The following is a 24,496-nucleotide window of genomic DNA, read 5'->3' as shown; positions in this document are numbered from 1 at the left end:
GTGTGTGTGTGTGTGTGTATATATATATATATATATATATATATATATATATATATATATATATATATATATATATATATATATATAAAACGATTCTCTGATTGGTGGAGAGTTCATGGCAGATTCATGGGTAATGTAGTTTTCTGCACAGGAACTGGCTGGCGGCTTCATCTTCAAGCATATTCCATTGATTCACAACCTTGTAGCTTATTGTAATTTGTCTTTAAAGGTTTACAAGTTATCAATAAAAATCAATTCCTATATGGAGAAAATGGCATGTTTTACTTCCGTGAGCTGAATTTTGCACATAAAGTGCATTCATTTAACATTGTAATGTTCATATACATATACATAAAACAACTAATATGCCATACATTGTTTAGAATTTATTTATTTTTTTAATACAGAATGTTATTTTCAAAACTGAATAATTGGTTCTCAGATAAAGTATCACCCTGCATGTTCCTTGTTAATAAACTACACACATTTCTTTGCAGTAGGGCTATGGGATGAGAAATAAAACATCTGCTGCCAACAGAGAACATATTTTCATTTAGATAATTAAAAGAATGGTACTGAGACAAAAATGTAACACGTTGATAAGATATACTTTTAGATTTAAAATAATAATGCTACAATCATCTTCAAGTCATTGCTGATCTGTATTATATCTAGCTTGCTTGCCAGATAGCCCTACAAAGCTCTATTATGGCTCGAGTATGAATTACATTCAGAACTTTCTTTTGGTTATCATCATTAAAAAATCATGAGATAGTTATGACGTATTAGCTATAGGAATAATTGGTTACTTAGTTATGATCCAGCACCACTACTTTGATCCAGCACCCTAAATCGAACCTGTTATACAATAATGTAGACACATCAAATGGTTTCTTCTGGCTTTTTATGCTTTTAAAAGTGGTGTTGTTGTGCCATCTGGATATGCTGGAAGTAAAATGGCTTCAGTGTTTATTAAACCTTTCAATTACGTCATGCCTAGCTGAGTCACAGCCAGAGAGGGAATAATGGTCCACAATTAAAGTGAAATGTGTTTTGCAGTCTCCTGGAGGTTATTTTTTACTGAATCAGGTCGCAGATGTCATCATCATCATCTTCTCCTCTCCCAAACCTGCATCAGAAGAGACAAACCAGATAGCAGTCAATAACCAGAAGCTTTCCTATATCAAATAACTAATAATTGAGCTGTAATACTTGCTTGGATGACAGATTTGGCATTATTTTGACAGAACACAGTTGTAAAATGCTGCAGTTTAATTTTAATTACAGAATGGATTTAGAGGAAATATATAAATATATTTTTTATTTGATTTATTTTTTATAACTGACCTTTTGTATGACAATGATAGAAATGTGTTTTGCAACTATCATACAAATAAATATATACAGAGCCTGTATACAGAGGCACTGTTAGCCCTAGAATACAGTTTTTGTCCAGGTTGTTGGACAGAACAGAAAAGCCTGTGACAGATGGCTGCCGTCACAAACATGACTGTGGGTTAAGCTCTCATAGGAATTGAAATGCCTACTACTGCAGTGCTTTTCTCAGATATCGACGTGAGCTCTCCTCCAATCCTGTCCTCTAGATACAGTACGTACCAGGATGACATGGCATTTTTTAGTCAAATGTTTTCTGACTAGCGCCCTGTTTCTCTCAAGTTCCCAATGTCACCTTCAAAAGTGTGAATATGCCTAATTAAGGTTGGAAATGCAAATACCTCGCTGTTATGTAATATGAGCATTCATATTGCTCCAGTGCACTTTCATTTACATCACACAAGCAAATTATTTTAATGTGATGATAGTGGGCATGCGTTAACCATCAAAGTGCAGACGATGTTCAAAATAACAAACTATTTCTGCAATATGTAGTATGCATCATATGCATGGTATGGACATTTTCTGTATGACCTGCTCCCAAAATGTGCAGTATAAAACAAATCAGAACACCATATCCCACAATGCAATGCTCTCCACTTTCTCTGTTTTTAGTTATCATATTTATTCCCAAGATTATGATTGGATGGTCCTCACAAAATGTGATGAGATCAATAATGTACCCCTCAGAAATAATTGATACTGATTGGTCAATTGTATTTAGCGATCAATTATTTCTGAATAATGACCATTGATGGAGTTTAGTGATTGTGTTTTTGTTCATCATGTCAGGGTTTATTTCACAAAAAAAAATTCTGGATGACTGTGCATTATTCCCATACATGATGCCTACTGCTGATGCTTTTAAGTATACAGTGTATACTAACATGCCATATATACAGTAGTAAAGAAGAATGAAGCTTATGAGGAAAAGATGATTGCACACACCTGAAGGAATGCAGGGGATGTCAGTGTGGAGTTGCTGACCAAAGACTCCTGTGCTTCATCAGCAGTTACGCTGTGCTGAGATCATTCTTTGTCATGTCCTGACTCTAGGATGCAATGCTAGATCAGCATTTCGCCAGAGTTTGGTTTACACACATCACCCTGCAATGGCCTTGAGTCTCCCACAAAAGATTTACTCTGAGACTCTGTGAGAAGCAGCCCCGTCCCCTTTTCTTTCTCTTCTTCTAAGAAATAAAGCCACCCTTAGAAAGAAGCCATCACTGTTGCCATAGTGCCAAACGTCTTTGTAAACAATGAACTCTTTATATACAGCTCTCAAAAGCAACATGGCTGCCAAGTTACAAAAAAACAATCATGCCCCGACATATGATCATCCACAAATAAGCACAAAGTTCTTCGATTAACATTTAAAATATATAAATACAGAAAAATATTTCTTTCGATGACATGATGAAAATGATCCAGCATCAGGAATAATGAATCTTTAGGTAAAACACTTGAGGGCATGACTATCAGTGTTGTTTCTGTAGTTTGGTGATGAGGCTAGCATGTAGGCTCAAGCACAACTTATTTCTAGACAGATGTGCATGGGAAGAGCAAATAAGTTGCACAGTTGCTCACTTCTCAACTAAATTTGCATTTAACTGAGCCTCCAGGGCCATCTTGTCAAAGGTGCGCATGTTTGTCTCTTCGCGAACACGATCTCGCACATGGAAAGATGCGCGGGCCACGGATCGGGCACTTTCCAACACTGCACGCTTTTCTCTGAAAATCTGTTCACTTTTTTCCAGTTTGCGCTCAATGGACTGCAACAACTCTAGCCGGCGCTGTTTCTCCTCTTCCTCTACACGTTGACGGTTGAGCCTCTGAAGTCGTTCTTTTTCCTGCCTGCTTTGCCCCGCACGTTGGGCCTTCTCCCGCGCCCGCACTTCGGCCACTTGAGTGGCTTGTTGTGCTCGTCTTTCGGCTTCCCGAGCCTTTGCCTCCATCTGTTCCTTCTGCTGTTGCTCACGCAGCTCGGCGGCCCGTCTTGCTTTCTGGATCTGCTTCTCTTCTCGCTTAGCTTTCTCCTTTAGCTCTTGCCCACGTTTTTCTTGTATCTGCTCATAGTTCTCCAAAGACCTATTTAGCTTCTCGTCGGCTGTTCTCCGAGCTTCTTCACGCTCATCTGCTTCACGACGTGCAATCTCTTGGATAAGAGCCGCATGGCGCCTCTTCTCGGCACGGTTGAGTCCACGACGCTCCTCTTGTACTTGGTGCTCTCGCTCCTGCCTCTTCAGCTCAGCAATAGTCAGTTTCTCCTTGAGAAGCAGCTTCTCTTGCTCAAGAACAGCAGCTCGGTCCTCCTCCAGAGCTTTAAGGTTCTGTTCTTGTAATGACTTCTTGTGTTTCTCCTCTCGAGCAGCCTGTTGCAGTTTCTGCAATCGGCTGCGTTCTTGTTGCTCAGCCAATTCCCTCCAACGCTCCTCACTTTCCACTGCTTGGCGAAGTTTGGCATCTGCAGCCTCTCGCTCCTGCTGGTTAAGCCAGCGCTGCCGGGTAGAAACTTGCGACTGCCACGCTCGTTGGCACTGCTGCACGGCCCTCTGTTTCTCCCGCTCTTCACGTTCCCGTCGCAGCTCCTCTAGCCGCTTCTCACTGTCCCATTGCAGGTGTGCTACGTAGCGTGTCTGGCTCATTATGTCCTCCTCTTGGTACCTGGCAAGCATTAATGCAGCAATCTTTCGGTCACGTTCTGGAACAGCTTTAAGTCCTCTGCGTTTCACCTCCTTCACAATGCGCTCCACTTTTTGCATAGTCTGTGGAGAGTGGCTAAGGTCTCCCAAGCTTAAACTGCGACCCATCAGAGAGTTAAAGGTAGCTAAAGTGCGGGCACGAGGGCTTGATGTCTTAGCCCAGTGATCTCTTGCACCTTCCCAGCTATAGGAAGAGGAAGCAGATTCAGAGGAGGTACATGTAGTAATTGTGGTGTTCGTTGTTGAAGCAGTCGAGGAACAAAACGCGTCACGCCTTCGTTGTAAAGACTCCAGCGAGTGGCTTCTGCATTTAACCTTTGATTTGGAGTTGATGTGTCCATTATGCTGTGCAAACGTACTTGTGATGCCATTGGCAGGACTTTGGACAGAAGATTTCGACACTATTGGGGCTAGTGAAGTTGATGTCCTTGGAAAAGAAGGAGGTTTTTGTATTGATCTGGGGAAGGTATTTGGAGCCTTTGTAGGAGTACTAAAAGTTTTTTTGGTGGCCTGGCCTCCTGGAGCTGACTGAATTGATCGTTGGATTATTGAAGGTTTTGAACCTTGAGATTTTCCCCCAGATTCAACTTCGAGGGACTTGGGCTTTTTTGCAGACGTTCCTTTAGCAGTAGTAGCAGAGTTCACTGGATTGGCTTTTGAGGACGAATGAGAGCTGGATGTGGACACTGTAGTAACCGGTCCTGATCCCGCTGTCATGCTTTTAGGATTAGATGTTGCAGATTGTTTTTTGGGTGCACCGCTGCAGGTAGGTGCTATTTTGTGGGCTTGATTTGTTAAACTATGATTAGTATTAGCATTTACAGTTTCCTGTGACTTCTCTGAAGCCAGCGGACCACCATTATTGTTGAGAGCTGCCTGCAGATTTCGTCTCTTCTCCTCTCTGATAATCCGCTCTCTCTCCTCTCTGCAGTGTCGGAGTTTAGCATGTCTATCCCTCTCATATATCTCAAACATTCCTGTGGCGACACGCATGCTGCGGCCGGGTGCCTCACGGGCAAAATCAGACAGTGGACGAGCCAGAAGTTCCACAGGTTTCACTCCACAACGTGCACATGCCTCGAGAGAGCGAGGGCTTGTCAGGACATACCGACTGCCTTCTGCTACTGGCGAGTCAAAATTGTAAAGGTCCAGATGTAGTTTTTGCTCTTCTGGTTGACTGTTTTGCTGCTGGCATGGTTCTTGTGAGCTCGGTACAGGGTCAGTACTGGGCTCTGTCTGTGGGCTGGAATCCACACTAACATCTGTCTCTCTATCATCACCTGGCTCAGGTAGACATGGTGCTTCAGAGGCTGCAGCTGGGCTTTCAAACTGGGTCCCTCTGAATTTACTTTGGTCATCAGGTTCCAATGGATCCACCATGGTTCACTTTACAAAAACAAAAAAACAGAAGGCAAAAAGAATGAATTCTGCAGTGTTTCAATGACAGCACTGGATAACCCACACACAGATTTTCTAGAGTGGAATCACGGGGATTATTATGTTCTGTCTAGAGATCAAGGCTTAAGAGTGCTATCTAAGGTTGAGGGACGCCATAAAGCTTGCACATGCATGCATATTTTTTACGCTCTGCTTCTGTATGTGATGACGGTTCCTGCCTCAGGGTAATTAAATAAGGTTACATGCATGCTGGGCAATATTAAAGAACTCATGCAGCTATTTTTGGAGTCTGTGATTCAGATGTAATCATGCATGAATGTAAAACCATTTCAATATGCCTCATGTCTGCACTATCTCTATTTATCTATCTATCTATCTATCTATCTATCTATCTATCTATCTATCTATATATATATATATATATATATATATATATATATATATATCTGCATCTAAACCTCATTAACAGAATTGTCACAATTTTGTTATATTTGAAAGTCATAATAATGCTGCTAATGTTGTCTTGTTTCGTGCACTCATTCACATTAGTGACACTGAGGCTGTGTATATCGAAAGCCTCGATAAACAGCCTTGTTTTATAGGCCCTAAAAAGACAGATGTTGTTTAAACAGTAAAGAAACGCTGACTTTAAAGAAGACATAGCCTAGGCTACTGCATAAGCACTCATCTGACTCAAGCACAAATGCACGCAGCATCTCTCTTCACAGACGGTTTCCAGGGCAGATGTTTTGATTTTACATACAGTGTGCGGGCGCAATAATATCTGATTATATGAATGCGCAAGAAATCAAGAAATCCACAAGGACACAGCGAACGACGATATTGCAAACACATCACGATAATAAAAGCCAGTCTTACCGTTATCACTCATTCAGAGGGGATCCGGAGGCTTATGTCCTCTCTTCCTCATCAAATGTGTTTTTGGGGTCGGTTCTCGTCTCGTTCTTTCCTTCAGCAGTCAGTCAGTCTCCACCTGCTGTTTGACACTCGCATCCCTGGCCGTGGAGCATCTGTGCTCCGCCTCCGTGTGATGCGCTCTAAAAATATCGCAAATATTCAGCCCTTTGTCCCCACATTGTATGACCATATGAACGGAGAATGAGCGATCCTGCGATGCTGTCATGATGAATGTGCAGAAGGATGGCCAGGCGTTATTTTATTTACGCATATCAGTGTTGTTGCTGTTAAGCTACTTTAAATTCGGACTTGAAATTGATTTATAATGCTAGGTAGGCTAAGGTTACCAAAGTCGTACCTATCATGTTTCTGCAACATAAATATGCTAATAATAATACTTTTTTATAATTATTAGCCTATTATTAATATATATTTTTAAAGAATTCACTGGAATTCAGTAGTGGTTATTTTGGAGAAGAAGGGAAGTGTGTTTTTAATGCTGTAATAAGTATATGTTTACACTAGAGGGCGCACTATGCACAAATATAATGTGGCTCTGAGGAAGTGCACAAAAGTGTCCAAATATACAATTTTCTTAACTTTGAACAGCATCGGCATTGTTTTATTATTTACAACCTGATATATATTTTATGAAATGTTTTGATTGAAAGTTGAATGCTGCTTGGTTAAATAGTTTATTTAATGCAATAGCATTACATTTCTAAGCCTATGTCTTACTTGTTTGGACACTGTATAATATATTTACAGGGAGTTTGGTAGTGTAATTATTTTACTTTTTTTCTTTCATGGGTATAAATATCTTGGTCACACTTTACAATAAGGTCTAATTTGTTAACATTTGTTAATGCATTAACTTAAAACTAACAATGAGCAATATTTACAGCATTTATTACACTTTGTTAATGTTAGTTTATAAGCATGTTCATGTTAGCTCACAGTGCATTAACATGAAACCTTATTGTAAAAGTGTTACCAATCTCTTTAATAGATAGAGGATGAGGCCAATACTACGCTGAGCACCTGCTGGTCTCAGAGCTGGGGTAAGCTGAGAAATCAGAGATGGATGAAGTGATGAAGATTAGCCGTTGCACAGCTTTGTGCAACAAACGGCCAAGTATTTAACCATATACTTGCAAGACTGCCAGTAAAAACAACTTTCCACTCATACTCTTTCACGTAATTCATGAATGTCCATTATGTTATATATCCTTAATGGTGTTACCATTATGTAAAAAACAGAAACATCAATGGTACTACAATGGCATTTTGTATGTGAGGATGCACAATGAATGTTATTGACAACTAGTAATATGAAGAGCAGATACTGTAAACAAAGCACCTAATGTCATGTAATAAGTGGCCATCTAAAAAAAATTTGTGACACTAAATTAATAGGCCTATGTAATTAGCATGGGTAGAACATTAATATATGGATAGGTTTATCACTGAAAATTGTATCATACTTTATGTACTCATTAAATGGCATTATGGTAAAAATGGAGCACGAAACAGCTTTCTTCCCTGTACGGTGTTTTGCTCCGGGTGTTCGGCAGAACTGCAGTTTTCTCCTCCATTTGGCCTAAAACACTGTGTTTGTGGTCATCATTTTTAAACGTTGACTACAAACACAGAGGTTTATTTGATTTTTCGTTGCGTTGTTCTCTTTTTATTTACGGTTCTTTACCGCCTGTCGCTGCTGTCTACAACGTACTGAACCCTTCACTGGAAACACAGTTGAATTCTGTCACGGAAGAATACAAGTCGACACTATGACTAAAAGTTTGCTAAGAAGTGTTTCCTTCTAAAGCAGGGCAGTATTTGACTCTGGTTAAGCTGGGGTCGCACTACAAGATATTCGGGCCGGTTTCTCCCCTTCCGACAATCCTAAGTGAAGTCCTGATGATCTTGATGGTTCCACAGATCATCTTCTCAGATTTTTCTGTGGTGTGAGGTGTGTTAAGAGTGACCGAACGGAAGAACGGCTGAGCCGCCCTGATCGCGAATCGTAAATATTTTACATGTTGAATATTTACGATCATAAATCCTGATGTGTGGGGGGAACCCTGATGACAAAGGCGCTGTGAAGTTTATTGTGAAGTTTTTTTGCGAGATTTCTCGTGTTCACAGTCGGGACTCTGGTTGAAAATCTGTTTGTGTGTAGTGTGTTGTCTTCTTCACATCGCGGCACACCACACACTATAGGAGCAGAACTGTTAAATCTAGGATTTTTTTGGTCCTCACACTCTAAAAAATGCTGGGTTGTTTCAACCCAAATTTGGGTAAAATATGGACAAACCTAGCAGTTGGGTTAAATTTTTTAATTAAAAATGTTAACCCGATGGCTGGGTTCGTCCATATTTTACCCAAATTTGGGTTGAAACAACCCAGCATTTTTTTAAAGTGCATGTTTGTGGTCTCTCACATTTTGAAAATCTTACAAGATTTTTATATATTTTGTTGTGGCCTGGTTACACATAAGCGTAACCATAGCAGTCTTGTGGGAGTGCTACGCTCACGCCATGTAGTAATTACTTAAGCTCAAGATTAATCCATTTGGAGCTGTTCACACAATGCCACTTGAAGGCAAGCCTGCAACCTTAGCTGAACAAAATTATAACGCCTACTAACGCTGCGGTACACAGGGAAGGAGACAAGATGCTTTTTCTTAGTGGATGTCAATGGAGAAGAGGCTTCACACTGAATAAACTGCTTTTGTGCTGAAATCGACATGTTTGCTGATAAACATTTGCTTTGGATTGATCTATTCTGTTTTATAAGAGAAGTCACAGACAATTGCGCGACAGGTTTGATTCAGTGTACGACACTTCTCATTCATCTCTATGGTATTTGCAAACAGCGATTGACTGTCCAAAAACTATGAACGAAATTGAATGACGTCAAGGCTGTAATGTGATTGGTTATCAAGGCACACTTGATCCAAGTTGGCCGTTACGCATTCTCCAATGGGAGAGCCATGGGCCCTCGTATCTCCCAATAATAAGACCATCTCTGGTTCACGTCCTCGGACTGGGAATTATGGTTTTCTATGGCAACACTATCAACTCGTATGAATCTGCAGCGGTCACGAGGTACAACTAGGAGCTCTCAGAAATGTCCCACCTTACAAGCTGTATACGAGCTCTACGAGGAAGTGAACGCTTGTTACCAGTTTAAATCTTGTCATTACGGTAATTACAACATGGCGTGAACGCACCTTTGGACGGCGACATTCCCAGTAATGGGTGTTAACTTTTCCCTACCTCATTCAAAAGGGAAGACAACTGAATTTTTCTGTTTTCTCTAGTCAGGTAGCACCAATAAAAATAAAAAAAATAAAAAATCACCTTTCAACTGTACAAGCAACAAAGTTTTATTGAAAGCCGATTTTGCCAGCGGATGATGTACCCTTTAACTGTCCAGCAAGTGTGAAAGAAACCTTGGCAGACTGGTCATGAGATTTATCCAACAAATTATGTTTTATTAACAAAGTTTGTAAGGAACACGTTCAAATGGCCTATCCAATCAGTACAAGAGGAGGCATATATATATACATACATACAAATAAGTCGGCTGTGTATATATTTTATATGACTTATTTGTTAGTGTGAACTCATGAATAGCAAATCATTGCATTATCAGTTGTGCTTAATTAAATTTAAAAACAAACAGGATGCGTTTTAATTGGCATCCGGAGCCACTTTTCATGGAAAAGGATTAGATAACTGGAGGGGGAGTCTGTGGTGGTGACCCACTAAACTTTTGACCCAGTGTAAGAACAGTGCGAGTTTAATTGGCCCCGTCCATGGACTCCGTCAGGAAAGCTGTGAGACCGGGGTGACATCAGGGAACGTGCAGGATGCCTTGTCATTTGGGGGCATGAGATCTGGAGTGGGGGGGTTTGTGGGAGATATAGCCATTGCACAGTTCACTGTTCACAATGGTATGTGCTGGGGTCACAGAGAGGTGAGTTGCATGGTATAGGGATGAAAATGGCTGGGGTTAGCGGATGGAGGCATGGCATATGGAAAGGTTTCTATGCCTTAATCAAGACACAACAGAGTTTTTTCCATCTGGATTGCATTTCAGTTATGAGCACTATTAGCTGACTGAATGACAGCTTCATGAACCATGCTGTCATGTCTAAATTGCTGCTGACATATAGAAACTTGACAGTGTAATGGTGAGTTTTTGTAGAATCCTCATCTTTAAACTTTGATTATACACACAGTTCTGTAATCAAAATCTAATTGTAATTAAAGATGCAGGAAGTTATTTCTGAAAAAAAGCTGCTGAAAGTGGATTGGACTGAGAAGCACAACACACTTGTAGCCAATCAGCAGTGGGGGGCGTGTCCACTCATGATGGGAGAGGAGAGAGAGTGAGATTTGAAGAAAAGCTGTAGAAAGAGAGATGGCTGAGAGACATTACAAAAGAGAAAAGCTCAGAGAAATTTCACTGGAAAAAGAAGGGTTATGATCAGACAAGAGCTTTAGAAAAGAAAAGCCTTCCAGCGCTGGAGGGAAGGCCTGAAAACAGACGTGAGGTTGCATTGTATCTGATCTATTTGTGAGTAACATTGGTTTTGCTGTTTTACAGAATGTTTTACAGGTGTGCTGCTGGCGACTAACAACCAACTCTTGATTGTATATACTCTTGTCTACTGTATGTTCATTCCTTGTTCTTCCTTGTCGTTCGTTCGTCATTTGCTTTATTTTTCTCAAAGCATTATTTTGCTTTGCTTCAGCTATGATACAGAGACATCAAATCTTGCATTGTGTGTTTGTGCATGTTGGGGGCGGAGCAATGAAGGGAGGGTGTGTTTGTTTGGGTTAATATCAGTGTTTCTCAGAAATCGCTTACTGCACCTTTAATTTCACTCAAATACAGATTTTTGGATTTTATTACATCATATGGGTCAGACATGGGCAAACACAATCAGTCCCATACAGGCTGCCTATGGGCCCAAGGTGGTACCCACATCTCTGTATGAGGCCTGAATGGGGAAATACATACGAGTATAATTGTGAATATAATTAATTATGTAATAAATAGAAATGTATGTGTGTGTGTGTGATTTACCCCTTAAAGGGGCTATGTGGAGTTTTTAGCAGCATCTAGTGGTGATGTTTCAGAATGCAATCAATACGTTTACAAGCGAGTGCTCGTGCGCATGCTTTTTTTAGTTTTTTTATTAATATGTGGAGTTTGTGTTGGAGTCTGTGTTGTGCTGGTCGTTTCTTAGTATTAGCAGATTCCATGTCATAAAGTTGCAGTGTTGAGTGCAAAGTCGAGTCGAGAGGCTCGGGAGCGCGCATGCAGGTCTCAGTCACGTCACTGGATTTCGCGGCAAATCCGACCCGGAGACTTCACATAGAAATAGGAATACTTGCTTTCAGAGGTAAAAGCAAAACCCGCCAAGTGGATCATTTTATTGTGCGATTACAACCCATTCACACACAGGCAATAAAAAATGGATTAATTTTAGTAGAAAAACTACACAAAGCACCTTTAATATAGGTATAGGAAGCAATACTTTGTAGGCCCCAAACATGCACTACATCCAAGCCTTGCGAGCCAGCGTACACCTGGCAGGCCTGTCCTTGCGAAGACCGGGACCTCTGAATGCCCCCAGTTCACATTTCTTGCTTGCTTTTGCCAACAGCAAAGGCCACGCTTTGCTGACGTTTTGACAACTCTGCGCTCTCGACCCCTTGCCCCTTCCCCCCCTCCTCCATCGGGCTGGCACAGAGGGAACGAAGCCCCCCTCTCCGGTGGGGTGAAGGTCCCTGGGACCAAGCTGTTAATTCAATCAGGAGGGTGGTATGCTCAATTAGGCACTCATAAGGGCCCAGGAAGGGTCTGGGGCCCCAGCAGCCCTACCCCTGAGAGCCATTAATTGTGGATGACAGTGTGTAAACACTCGGGTGAATAGGCGGTGCAGGTGTTGGACACACCACTCGTTGGACACTGTCTCAATGGTTCTTTTCACACCCCGCTTTCCTCTGAACATTCTCTATTTCTGTCTCAATCCCTCTTACGTCTATTACTCAGTACTTGTGTACTGTAACAAGGACACCTTAAAATAAGACATAATGCCACAAATGCTGTCGACTGAGCTTACGGTAACGTCTACAGAACATGGAATATAAATGTACATTTATATAAAGTCTCTCTTTTTCTGTCTCAATTGCACTTTGTCCATCAAATGAGGTGGATGAAGAATAAAGTGTGTGTGTGTGTGTGTGTGTGTGTGTGTGTGTGTGTGTGTGTGTGTGTGTGTGTGTGTGTGTGTGTGTGTGTGTGTGTGTGTGTGTGTGTGTGTGTGTGTGTGTGTGTGTGTGTGTGTGTGTGTGTGTGTGTGTGTGTGTGTGTGTGTGTGTGTGTGTGTGTGTGTGTGTGTGTGTGTGTGTGTGTGTGTGTGTGTGTCCTGGTAAACCCTATGTTATGGGGACAAAAGATGGCACAAAAATGGCATCCGAAATGGGGGGTCCCATGAGGAAAACAGCTTATAAATCAAATTAAATTATGCTTTTTGAAAATGTAAAAATGCATAAAGTTTTATGTGAGGGGTAGGTTTAGGGTTATGGAATAGAATATACAGTTTGTACAGTATATTAAGTATATTAGTCCCCGTGAAAAAAAATGGAAACCCAATATGTGTGTGGATGTGTGTGTAGGTTGAGAGGTTTCCTTTAAAGAATACCCCAAAGAAGGTGTAAAAAGTCAGTGACTGGACTGAAGTCTTTGGCCAGGCCTGGAATCATGTGACTCCACCAGATACGGGAGCTTGTGAAAATCGCAGCCAGTACATGTAAAAGACATGGAATTCCACAAATGAAAGCCAGATGAGGGACTTTAAAGTGAAAGGGCTCCGCATCTGACCTAACATTCTCTTGTTTGAAGTCCTCTCTCCGTCCATCTCCTTCCTTCATTCTTCCACGATCAGGTCAAAAAGGCACTTGTGAGAAATATGGACGAAGATGTATTAAGCGATCCTCGGATCTGAAATGTCTTGTTATATGAGTCCCTAAGCTTATGATGCTTCAAGTGTTAAGTGACGAGGAATAAACACACACACACACACGCGCGCGGTGCTGGGTAAATTACTTACTAATTGTAGTCAATTACAGATTTCAAATTACATGACAAAAAATTTTGTTAGTAATGTAATCCAATTACATTACACATTTTAGGCAATATAATCTGACTACTTTATTTACTTAGAGTAAATTATTAATGTATTACAATTAAAATCTCAGTGGGTACTTAAATATATTAAAGTATAAAGTCAATATAAAGTAAATATTTTTTTTATATTTTATAGGTTCGGCTGACAAAAAAAAAAAAAAAAAAAAAGTGAATCCCTGCATCACAAATACAAAATGACGTGAATCTGTGCATTTTGAAAGAAAGAAAAAAAAAAAATAATAATAATACACGATTAAATGACTCACCGAGATCTGTGCTGTAGATTACTTACAAAATGTAGTCCGTTACTAATTCCAAATTACAAAACAAAATTATAGTTAGTAACGTAATCCATTACAGCACATTTTATTAAATTTAATCAGACTAATTTTTGATTACTTTTGACCATCACATTGAATTTAATAGGATAATATTGTACCATATTGATATAAAAATGCAAATAGAAATATATGTATTTCTTTGTTATCAACAACATGAAGTGCATTAAGCATTACATTAGGTCAGGGTTTCTCAGACTGGGGTTCGTGAAGGAACTGCAGAGGGTTTATGAGTATAATGAAAATCAAGTTATATCATAACATTTTTAAATAAGTTAAAAATCATAATAAAAATGTGTTTGAAAGACAAAAGCCTTACAAAGACACATCAATACATTATTCAATTAATGTGTTCGTCAGGACTTGATTACAGTACATGCAATGTTGCAAAAAAAACACAACAAAATGATTTCTGTAAATCCAGTGGTCAAATGCTGTGTGACCTCTCAATTTTCGGTGTGATTTTGGCCACCTGACGAGCGGCTAATCTGTACGTGAAATTACAAAACTGCATGACTTTCTGAATTAATTTACTGCTATTGTGTGAATATGTTATTTCACAAAAAATGAACTGTAGTCGATTACGAGAATTTAAAAATGTGATATAATCTAATTACAAGTACTTAATTTGGTAACACTTTATTTTACAGTGTCCTTGTTACATAATATTATGTTACATGTACTTACCATAGTAATAACAGTAATTTATGCATAATTACATGCAACTAACCTTCAACCAAATCCTAATCCTGCAAACCAGAATAAGTTGGCAGAACTCAAAACATTTAAGGCAATCAATTGCCTCAAAAAATTATGAAATTCAAAGTTTAAGTAAGCAGAACTAGCAGATTTTTATTTTGTACTTATACATTTTAATTGTTCTTAACTCTTAAATGTTTACACTAATTCATACAATTAACTTAAAACTTTCATGTAATCTCAATATGAACACTTTTATTAGTAGGCCTATAAACTTAGTTCGCTTTAACAAGCTAATCTGCTGACATACTAATTAGCTAACACATCAGCAAAAGTATGTTACACTGAAGCACTTGCTGACTGAGTAAAACAAAATGAAGGTATCATTTGCTCTCAAATCAAGCTCATGCACCACTCGTCACCATGATGGTAACTATCCTAAAACCAACATTAACAGAAATTCTTCCAAATAAGCATAAAAAAACATTAATCACTACTAAATCTCCCACTTAACATTAATATTGCACAAAAAAACCATATCAAATTACACTTAATTTTAGCATTTACTCTCCCTTTCGAGTGCCATCGGCAAAGCATGCTGGGAAATAGACATCCCAGCCGTTTCAGTTAAACTTAAGTTTGTCTAAATTAAATAAATAATTTCCTAAAACTCAAAACAATAAAACAGTTCAGTTTACTTAAAATATATCAGTTCTGTGAACTTGAAAGAAAGTCCTAAATACTCTATTACTTTAATTTAAGTTTGTCCTACTCAAACCATTTAATTATTTTCAGCGTTAGGGTTTACAGTGCCCTAACCCTATAGTAAGTATGTTGTTGCTTAGTATTACTCAGTACTTAAATATATAATTACACTGTAACAAAAATAAAGTGTAACAGGAGTGTGACGTCCAGCCTCTGTAGGAACGTCCAGCCTCTAATGAGATCTCAGTTATTTTTCCATTGAGATTACACTGAGAATAAACAGAGACTTCTGCTGCTTTTTCTCCTGAGCAAAAGAACACAGTGTGCAGTTTCAGGACAGATTTTGTCATCATAAATCTGAGATTTCAGTATGAACTTCAATACGCCTCATTAAACTCATCCAATAATATATTATCTTAGTCATAACTACGCACATTAATTTGATGTTAAGGTGACTTTGTTGAAGAGTAATTGCCTTTTAAAAAAACTTTTTTTAAATAAAAGAAAGGGCTTTTTGGTAACTTTGCTTTACAGTGTCCTTGTTACACGTTACATCTACTTACTAAAGAACAGTAAATAATGCATAATACATGCAAATAACCCTAAACCAAACCCTAATCCTAGCCCTATACTGTAAGTACATAGTTAATTAATATTACCCCATACTTAATTGTACAATTACATGGTAACATGAAAACCTTACAATAAAATGTCAACTTTTTTGTGATAATCAGCATTGTGCAATTATGCCACAAATACTGTCAACTGAGCTTTGCTTGAACAGAACATGGAATATTCCCTTAATATACAACAATTTAGTCACTTGTCTATTTTATTTCACCAAATGAATTTTATAAGAAACAACAGAGACTCCGTTTGCAATTTCTCCTTGCCACTCATTTTAAAACCCAGCATTTCTGAAAAGAAAAAGAAAAAGTGCACGTAGTAAAACATTGCATGGATTAATTAGACATCTGGCGAGGATCCGTACATCTTGAAGAAGACAATTGCTGTCAAAGACATTAGCTGAAGGAATCTCTCAGCACTGAAACTTTAACTTCTCTGAAAGCTGGTAAAACCACAATAAAGCTCGGTCCAGATGTCTAATTATAAAAGCTGTAAATGGGTTTAACAGCAGTTAGAAGCACACAATTTAAAGTACAAAGGTATTAAGGACACTTAACATGAAGCGGGCCTGTCATGCTTATCTAAGACATCATAATAACATACGAGACCTCTCCTCTGCACTGGTGTGTTGATGAAAGCCACGAAATGTGCATGGCCTGGTAATAATTGCGTTGGAGTCGGCAGGGTGCCCGCTGGATTGGGCTGGCTGCTCTTGTCTACAGACACCTGCTAATTTTCTGTCGGCTTTGCTTGCTATAAACAGACAGTGAACCGCCATTGAGGATCTGTGGAAAGGGTCGGTGTGATAATTGGGCAGCACAGACCTTTTCAGCTTGTTCGCCCTTTCCTTTCTCTCTGCCCCTTGTCAAACATTTGTTTCAAGTCCAGCCAAGTGACAACAGCCGTCTGTGTTGGTCAACGTTTCTCCAACAACAACTCTTTTTTTTCACACGCCAGAAAGCGTCTTTGTTTTGTATGAGGACATGGTTAAAGGAAAGTGGATACAGGACATAAAGTGATCTCGTTAACATTCCATTAGACACTCCTGTCCCCCCTCCTCCCCCCAGAGGAGCTTCACACAGTCCCGCACACACACACACACACACACACACCGGCTGACGCGGTGTGGAACATGGCATAACCGAGATCCCAGTGGAAATAACGGCAGATCGAGGTTCATCCCACATCCATGATCGGAGAACCACATGGAGGCAGACCTGAGCAGACCTGAGCCCTGCTTGTCTGAGCTTCTCCTCTCTTTCTCTCCTTTTCTTCCTAAAATGCAATTTAATAGGGTAGAATTGAACTTTTCAGAAGCTGGGAGAAAGATCCAGATTTTATTATATATTTTTATTATATATTTAATCATTTTAAATAAGTAAATATATGGACAGACAGACTAGATAGATAGATAGATAGATAGATAGATAGATAGATAGATAGATAGATAGATAGATAGATAGATAGATAGACAGACAGACAGACAGACAGACAGACAGACAGACAGACAGACAGACAGACAGACAGACAGACAGACAGACAGACAGACAGACAGACAGACAGACAGACAGACAGACAGACAGACAGACAGACAGACAGACAGACAGACAGACAGACAGACAGATAGATAGATAGATAGATAGATAGATAGATAGATAGATAGATAGATAGATAGATAGATAGATAGATTAGATGGATAGATGGACAGACAGATTAACGAGCAATCTACGAGCAAACAAACTAATCTATCTATCTATCTATCTATCTATCTATCTATCTATCTATCTATCTATCTATTTATCTATCTATCTATCTATCTATCTATCTATCTATCTATCTATCTATCTATCTATCTATCTATCTATCTATCTATATACCATCCATCCATCCATCCAAAAAAATCCATCCAATTTTTGGGATGACACAATTGTGCTAGCTAATAATCATGTCTTGAAGAAAAAAAAATAGTAGTAGGCTAAGGCGTCACATTATGTATAATCGCTTGATTATTATTTTTTTCTTATAATATAATACAAAACAAAATATCCATAGAATATCAATATATTAAACATAAAATAGGCTTTTATATTTTAATTGTGAATATTTAAACAACAGAATAATTGCTTGTCAAAGCCACATTGCCTTCACTAAATGAAGTCGCATTTATTGAAATAAGTTGGCTAATAACCATAATAATAATACTACGAAGATTAAACATTTGTGACAACAATCTGCCTCGGTCTCCCTTATATAAAAAAATAAAAAAATATATTATTAAATATTACATACATAAATTATTAAATATTACGCTTTATCTTTTACGCTAATTATACAACCATAAAAAAAGAAATAAGTTGCGTATGACAGTTGTGTCAAAGAAAGTCGTAGAGTGCGTCATTACTGTTGCTGGAACCAAGTGGACTGATGATTAATCCGCGGACTTTTGCAGAATTTGCACCCCCCACCCGGTCGAACTGCGCTGTCATTGGACGATCCCGCTGTCAATCACGCCAAGCAATCCCACCTCCTGAGGTTTTAAACGCGTCCCAAAGTGTAAGACAAACTATTCAACCTGTAGCTCTGGAAAGGACAGTACATCCCGCGCAGTGGAAAGTGTGTATCACCACGACTATCTCCATCTCGTCTGCGTTCTCTCTGGCACTATGAAAACACACACATGTGAAGGAGAAACCCGCTGAGGACCAATTTATCTGGGAACAAACTTTTGGAATTTCCTGCAACTTTGGGACCTTTGCCAATCCTTAAGTTAATCTTGTCCGTAGGCTGTCAGTTGTCTTATACTTCACCGTCAGACAGAATGTATTTCCACAATCGGGTCGTTTTTGTGTTTTTGTATTCGCACGCGCTACTGATGATGATGTGCCTGCCACCAGCCTCAGCGCAGAAGTCCAGTGGTCCTCGGGTAAGTCCGTGCGTAATTTACGCATTTGTCATTCTGATAACTTAAGTGCGTCACTCAAAGTTGTCAATGTGACGCATAAAGTGCTTATACTGTATCGATGTTAATGCATTTGTTAAAATAGTGATGCAATTCAATATTCTGATACAGTGTTTCTATGTATGAACATTTCTACAATGCCATTAAATCAAAGTGCCCCAAATATATTTCCCTGCATCCTACTCAGAATAAGGGCTTGACCATTCTTCTTACTTGTTAGTGATATACATAATGCACAATAAACCAGTGGAAATTTCACAGCATCTTTTTTGCCGTCTTAAACAGTGACATGAGTTAAAGAATATTGCATTGCATTCTGAATACCAGGGTAACTCATTGTCTGCCCGTATTATTAGTATGATACATAGTTATTGGAAGGATTAGACACTCTAGAATGCGTAATAACCCAACACCAGAGCATCTTCTGGTGATTCGGCTGAATAGTTGGGTTTTGCTTGCTGAGGCACATTGTCAGTGAGACTTCAGTACACCCATTGACCTTTTGTCATAAAGGTCTTTTGCTTCCTGTGCACCCCTCTGTGCCCATAGAAAAGAGGACCGTTGCCTTTCCAATGCAGCATTTCATACGATTTCAACAAAGACAACTGTGTGGAGTATTTGTTTCTGCGGCTGAATCAGTTTGCTGACAAAATATTGAATAGTCGAGCTATATGATGTCTCTCATATGTCTCGCCAAAAAATGCTAATTCATCTGTCAGGATTTCTATAAGTCAGTAAGTTTGTGTCAAGGTGATGATCTATTGACCTTAACATCCTTTTTGTTTTAATAGTAGTAAAGTAAAAAAAGACAAAAAGAAAGAAAGGATCTTACATGCGTGATTAATAACACTATCCGGTCAAGGCATGAAAACCTGCCCCAGAAATCGAATTGCCGCTGCATTCTTTTATGTCCTCAAGTATTTGAGCAATTCAGACAGAAGAATGGTTTGTCAAGATTGCCGCAGAGCTCTTGTGGTAAATGTCCATTCAGTTGTGCACTGAGACCATTGAGATTGACCATTGAGAATGAAAGTGAGAACAAATCAGAAAGAAAGCAGGAGAGAGAAATTTGTGGATGCTGCTGAGGTATTGTAATACTTGTGGTTGGAGGAGGTGGTCGGTATAAAAATCTGATGCGCACGAACGCACGCACACACACACACACACACACACACACACACACACACACACACACACACACACACACACACACACACACGCTTCTATGTTTTATGGAGACATTCCATTGACGTAATGATTTTTATACCATCATTCTATGATTTATAAACTTGTTTCCTCTTGGGGTCCAAAAAAATGTCCCCTCAAGGTCAAAATTTACTTGTGGGGACATTTGGTCCCCATAACGTAGGGGATTCCAGGAACACACACACCTAAAAACACACCACATGTGTCTATCTCCAAAAGTGAACCGAGTAAAGATTAATTTCTTTAAAAAACTATTTGCTTTGCTGAGAAGATTCTAATAGCAAGGTACAAAAACGTCACATTTTTTGTCCTCAGGAAATATTTTCCGAACCAGTTAATCTGCATGGAACACATTAGACCTCATTGAGATATAAATAGGTTTTAAAAGTGTTTTAAAATAAATTCCTTGGGATCATCGGCTGTATCTAACTCCTATCACACACATTTATAGCCCTGCATCTAATTTATTTCTTAATTATGGATAAGAAACAGTTATGCATTTTGATAAAAGCACCAGAGTTTCTGCATGATTATTGAAATGCATGAAGTCCTGTGTGATTTAATTGATGGCTGTTTGGAAGAATTGAGAAGCATTAATCTTTTTCATTAATGGCTTCTTTCCTTTTAATGATTTTGCCATTTTTCTATACTTATGCAGCCACTTTCTCATTTTTCTTGCCATTAACACCCACAGACGTTTATCTCTTGTGATATAATATCTGCTCACTTATTTTATTTTTGGCAAGAACTATACAGACTGAAATATCCTGTAATAGTAGCCATACAGAGAGTGTGTGTGTGTGCGTGTGTGTGTGTGTGTGTGTGTGTGTGCGGGCGCGTGTGTGTGTTTTGTTTTGCTCAACAGCAGAAAACAGTGCAGAAATATCTCCGCAGTGCTAAAACATCCTTCATCATCCTCATCTAATCATTACAGGAGGCCAGAAAGGTTGCGTTAAAAAAGCTATTAAAAAAATCTGGAGTTAAACGCTTCAAAAGTCCTACTCCCTTCTGTGCCTCATTTGTAAAAGCTTATCTCTGAATGCTGTCAGCTCCAAGAACCCAACGTTTCATGAGGACTTATGGCTGCTCAACTCGGCTGGAAGACGTATTCGGGCCAATAACAGGATCAAGCTCTTTCCTGAAAGCCAATTGGGTGATTGGGTTTATATATAAAAAAGAAAACAGAAAGAAAGAAAGGAAGCGTCCCTTGACAGTAGAGGGATTTTAGCTTTCCTTTTCCACATTTAACATGAATTTAGCACACTTTTCCAGTCACAGTTATTCAGAGCTCTTTGACCGAGCCAATTCTGACATGCCGCAGACTTAGAAGATAATATTTTCTGAGGATTTAATTCTGTCAACATGCAGTGATGCGTCCGAGCACAGTGAATATACCGACTGCTCAGTAGGCATTGGTCTATTCATTTTAAGTTCCTTGGGTTCAAGTATAATTTCTTTCTACTAGCATCACCAAACAGCACTGCATAAATAATGATATGAAATCAAGTTTCCCCAACACTCCCCTCATCTGCCATTGGTTGGATAAACAGATAGTCCTGATTGGTTGAGCCAACATTGCTGTGTTTTCATAGTGCCACAATTTGTCATGCATACGAGGCTGGATAAAGTTTTATAGCATCAAACTAATTACGCACTTAATCTGCAAAGGTCACTCGAACTTTCACTGTTATTTACTTGTTAACAGTCTGACAAACATGATCCTCGTGGTAGCATGACATTTAAAAAGACAACTCAGAAAAACAGAAATAAAACTTCACAGCTTGAGTACCTCAATAGGAAACACATTGTCAACGTAGTTTAATGGTGAATTAAATCACGCTATTAGCATTAAAAATGGTGATGAATTTGACTTTAGCATTGGGTTGACACGAACATGGTAGTTTTATTCTTATTCGTGTTACAAAACACAATGTGTAAGGCCAAATAACCGTATTTAAAATTAATCAAAAGCTATATGATACAGATACAAATTATGATACTGAATATGCAAGCTACTGAACACATAACATGTACAGTCTGCTGAAAAATCTGCAATCTGTGAATGTTTTTACATTTTTCTTACAGTACACACACAGACACTGTGTTGGATGTTACAACCGCTTCGTACGAGACCTAGAGCACTTTAATATTCCCTTCCCTTTGAAGTATGGACTTAATAGAGTGTGAACTTTTTCCAACATGACAAAAACATAGTCTAATCTGTTTTTTTTTATTCAGTAGTTCAATTAAAAGATACGGCATAAGCATTCCCACACATTATTCAGAAATAGCTATAGCTATATAAATAGCACACACACACACACACACACACACACACACACACACACACACACACACACACACACACACACACACACACACACACACACACACACACACACACACACACACACACACACACACACAAATCATCATGGCAGTCTGGTTAAGCTGCCCTGTAAAAACCTAACCTAACATAACAGTGATTGAAAAATGAACACATGGAGGAAAGCGGTGTATACAACATACCTGCTCGAGTACATCACTGAAACCTTGTAAAGTCATGTAAAGAACAAACACAGCGAGGCGAGTGCGAGTTACATGCCAAGAATGAATGCCCCCCCCCCTCTCTGCTGTTTTATTGGAGCGGCCCACATCACACCCAATGACCCAATGATGCAGGTGTTAGTGTCGTGTGTGTTTGTGTGTGTGAGAGAGAGAGTTTATGTGGGGGTTATGTATATGTAAGGTTCTTATCCTAAGGAAAGAGTGTTTGTTATTTGTGTGTTGCACGAGTATTAACCAGGCATCTAAAAGTCCAGAGAAGTAGTCAGTCGGCAGGTCACTGTTTACCTTATATAACTCATGATACACTGTGCAGCATCAGCGGGCTTCGCTGTTCAACACTCTGGTGACAGTCTATGAATGTGAGATGATGCGGATGGGAAAGGAAAGCTTGCAGATTTCAATTCAAACTACTTGTAGTGTCATAAAAATCGTGCCAGACTCACTATAATTTCTAGTGTTATGTCTAGTATAATTTCTAGTGTAAAATCGTGAACCTGACTCTCAATCTCTTCCATTCCAGATCGGGATCCCTATGCTTAGTGATTCAGGAAGTCAGGAATAGTATTTTAGCCTTCAGTATCCTCCTTTTTTATTCTAATGTAGAATTAGACTAACTAATGTATAGCTATACATGTGCTATATAAATAAATATAGCACATGTATAGCACTTGCTTTGCCTTGACTTGGCAGAGGCTATGTGCACTAAGAGTGTGTTAACGCTTGGCATGTTTGGTTTGATTAAAACGAACCCTGATGTGCTTGCTCTGTTTGACGCTTTTCACAATACATGTCGTTTTGATGCAGCTTTACAGAAAGTCAAACTTTTATGTCTATAATGCCTTTACCACAGAGCAAATTTTAGGGCTATAGGCAATATGACGATATACAGTATAACAATGATACACGTTTATCCGGCACATGTCTGAGCATGTAAGGCAATGAAGAGATTTGAATATTGGTCAGAATTGTTTTAAGTGAGAGTAAGCAATTCTCAAAAAGTAATAGTCAAAATATAATGAGTTGTTAGTTAAAAATCCTGAAGAGTCTGATGCCCTGGCACATGCCTGAATGTTCAATAATAATTGAGAGATTTGCATAATGTTTTTGTTTTTTTCAATGAAGATACGACCAATTGTTGTAAGGGAAAAATAGCCAGTTGTCTGATGATAAATATAGGATATGGCTGTAATTTAATTTGGTAACATCTCTGATTTCAGGCAGAATTACTATATTGTGAAGTTGTTCCTATACGATGGTTGAAATTATTTTATATCTTGGCAAAGATATTGAATGATGAAATGTGAATTAAAAGTTAAGAAAATGCAAAAATAGATGGGAATGGCTGCGTGAGTCCAGTGGAATAATTCATGTGGCATTATTTAATAAATTGGGAGGTCAGATGTCAAGACCTGGATGTCTATTTCTTTTTCACAATGTGAGGGCAAAATAAAAAGCAAAAAAGCTGGTAACACTGTATTTTAAGGTGACATAGTAACATGTTACAGGCACTTACTATAGTAAGAACAGTAAATTAAAATACTTAAAAAATACTCATAATCAGAATACAGTTTATTTTTTATTAATTTCATGATTACTTAATATTCACAGATTGGCAGTAAATTATACCCAAAAAATTATACACAACCAAGTACGTCAAAGTGTTGACTAATGATTATTTATTGCACAACCTTTGAGTTCAACGTGTGTGTGTGTGTGTGTGTGTGTGTGTGTGTGTGTGTGTGTGTGTGTGTGTGTGTGTGTGTGTGTGTGTG

General features: G+C 38.9%; 2 protein-coding genes across 16 annotated transcripts in view; one reads left to right on the top strand and one right to left on the bottom strand.

Annotated features, from left to right (window-relative positions):
• Positions 1-400: 400 nt before the first annotated feature.
• On the bottom strand, positions 401-6,545 carry ccdc177 (coiled-coil domain containing 177). Of its 2 annotated transcripts, XR_013799970.1 has the most exons (3): positions 6,375-6,545; positions 2,344-5,483; positions 401-1,129 (listed from the first exon to the last, which is right to left on the bottom strand). XR_013799970.1 is itself a non-coding variant. In XM_079632820.1 (2 exons), exon 2 carries the CDS (start codon positions 5,475-5,477, stop codon positions 2,979-2,981), a length of 2,499 nt encoding a protein of 832 aa, XP_079488946.1. In that variant the 5' UTR covers positions 5,478-5,483; positions 6,375-6,545; the 3' UTR covers positions 2,009-2,978. The 2 variants fall into 2 exon arrangements, 1 of the variants encoding a protein (XP_079488946.1); XM_079632820.1 differs by lacking the exon at positions 401-1,129 and having other exon boundaries at positions 2,009-5,483.
• Positions 6,546-18,555: 12,010 nt separating this feature from the next.
• smoc1 (SPARC related modular calcium binding 1) overlaps positions 18,556-24,496 on the top strand; it is a 56,287-nt gene continuing 50,346 nt past the window's right edge. For 13 of the 14 annotated variants that reach the window (XM_079633736.1, XM_079633747.1, XM_079633741.1 and 10 more), the window contains exon 1: positions 18,557-18,914. In XM_079633736.1, the coding sequence (XP_079489862.1) occupies positions 18,810-18,914 (105 nt within the window). In that variant the 5' untranslated portion in view covers positions 18,557-18,809. Of the gene's footprint in view, positions 18,915-24,496 lie in introns of all 14 variants that reach the window. The other variant, XM_079633740.1, reaches the window with a different exon arrangement.

This window comes from Phoxinus phoxinus (assembly GCF_949152265.1).
Source record: "Phoxinus phoxinus genome assembly, chromosome: 13".
NCBI classification, from domain to species: domain Eukaryota; kingdom Metazoa; phylum Chordata; class Actinopteri; order Cypriniformes; family Leuciscidae; genus Phoxinus; species Phoxinus phoxinus.
This window is presented reverse-complemented; position numbering and strand designations above follow the sequence as displayed.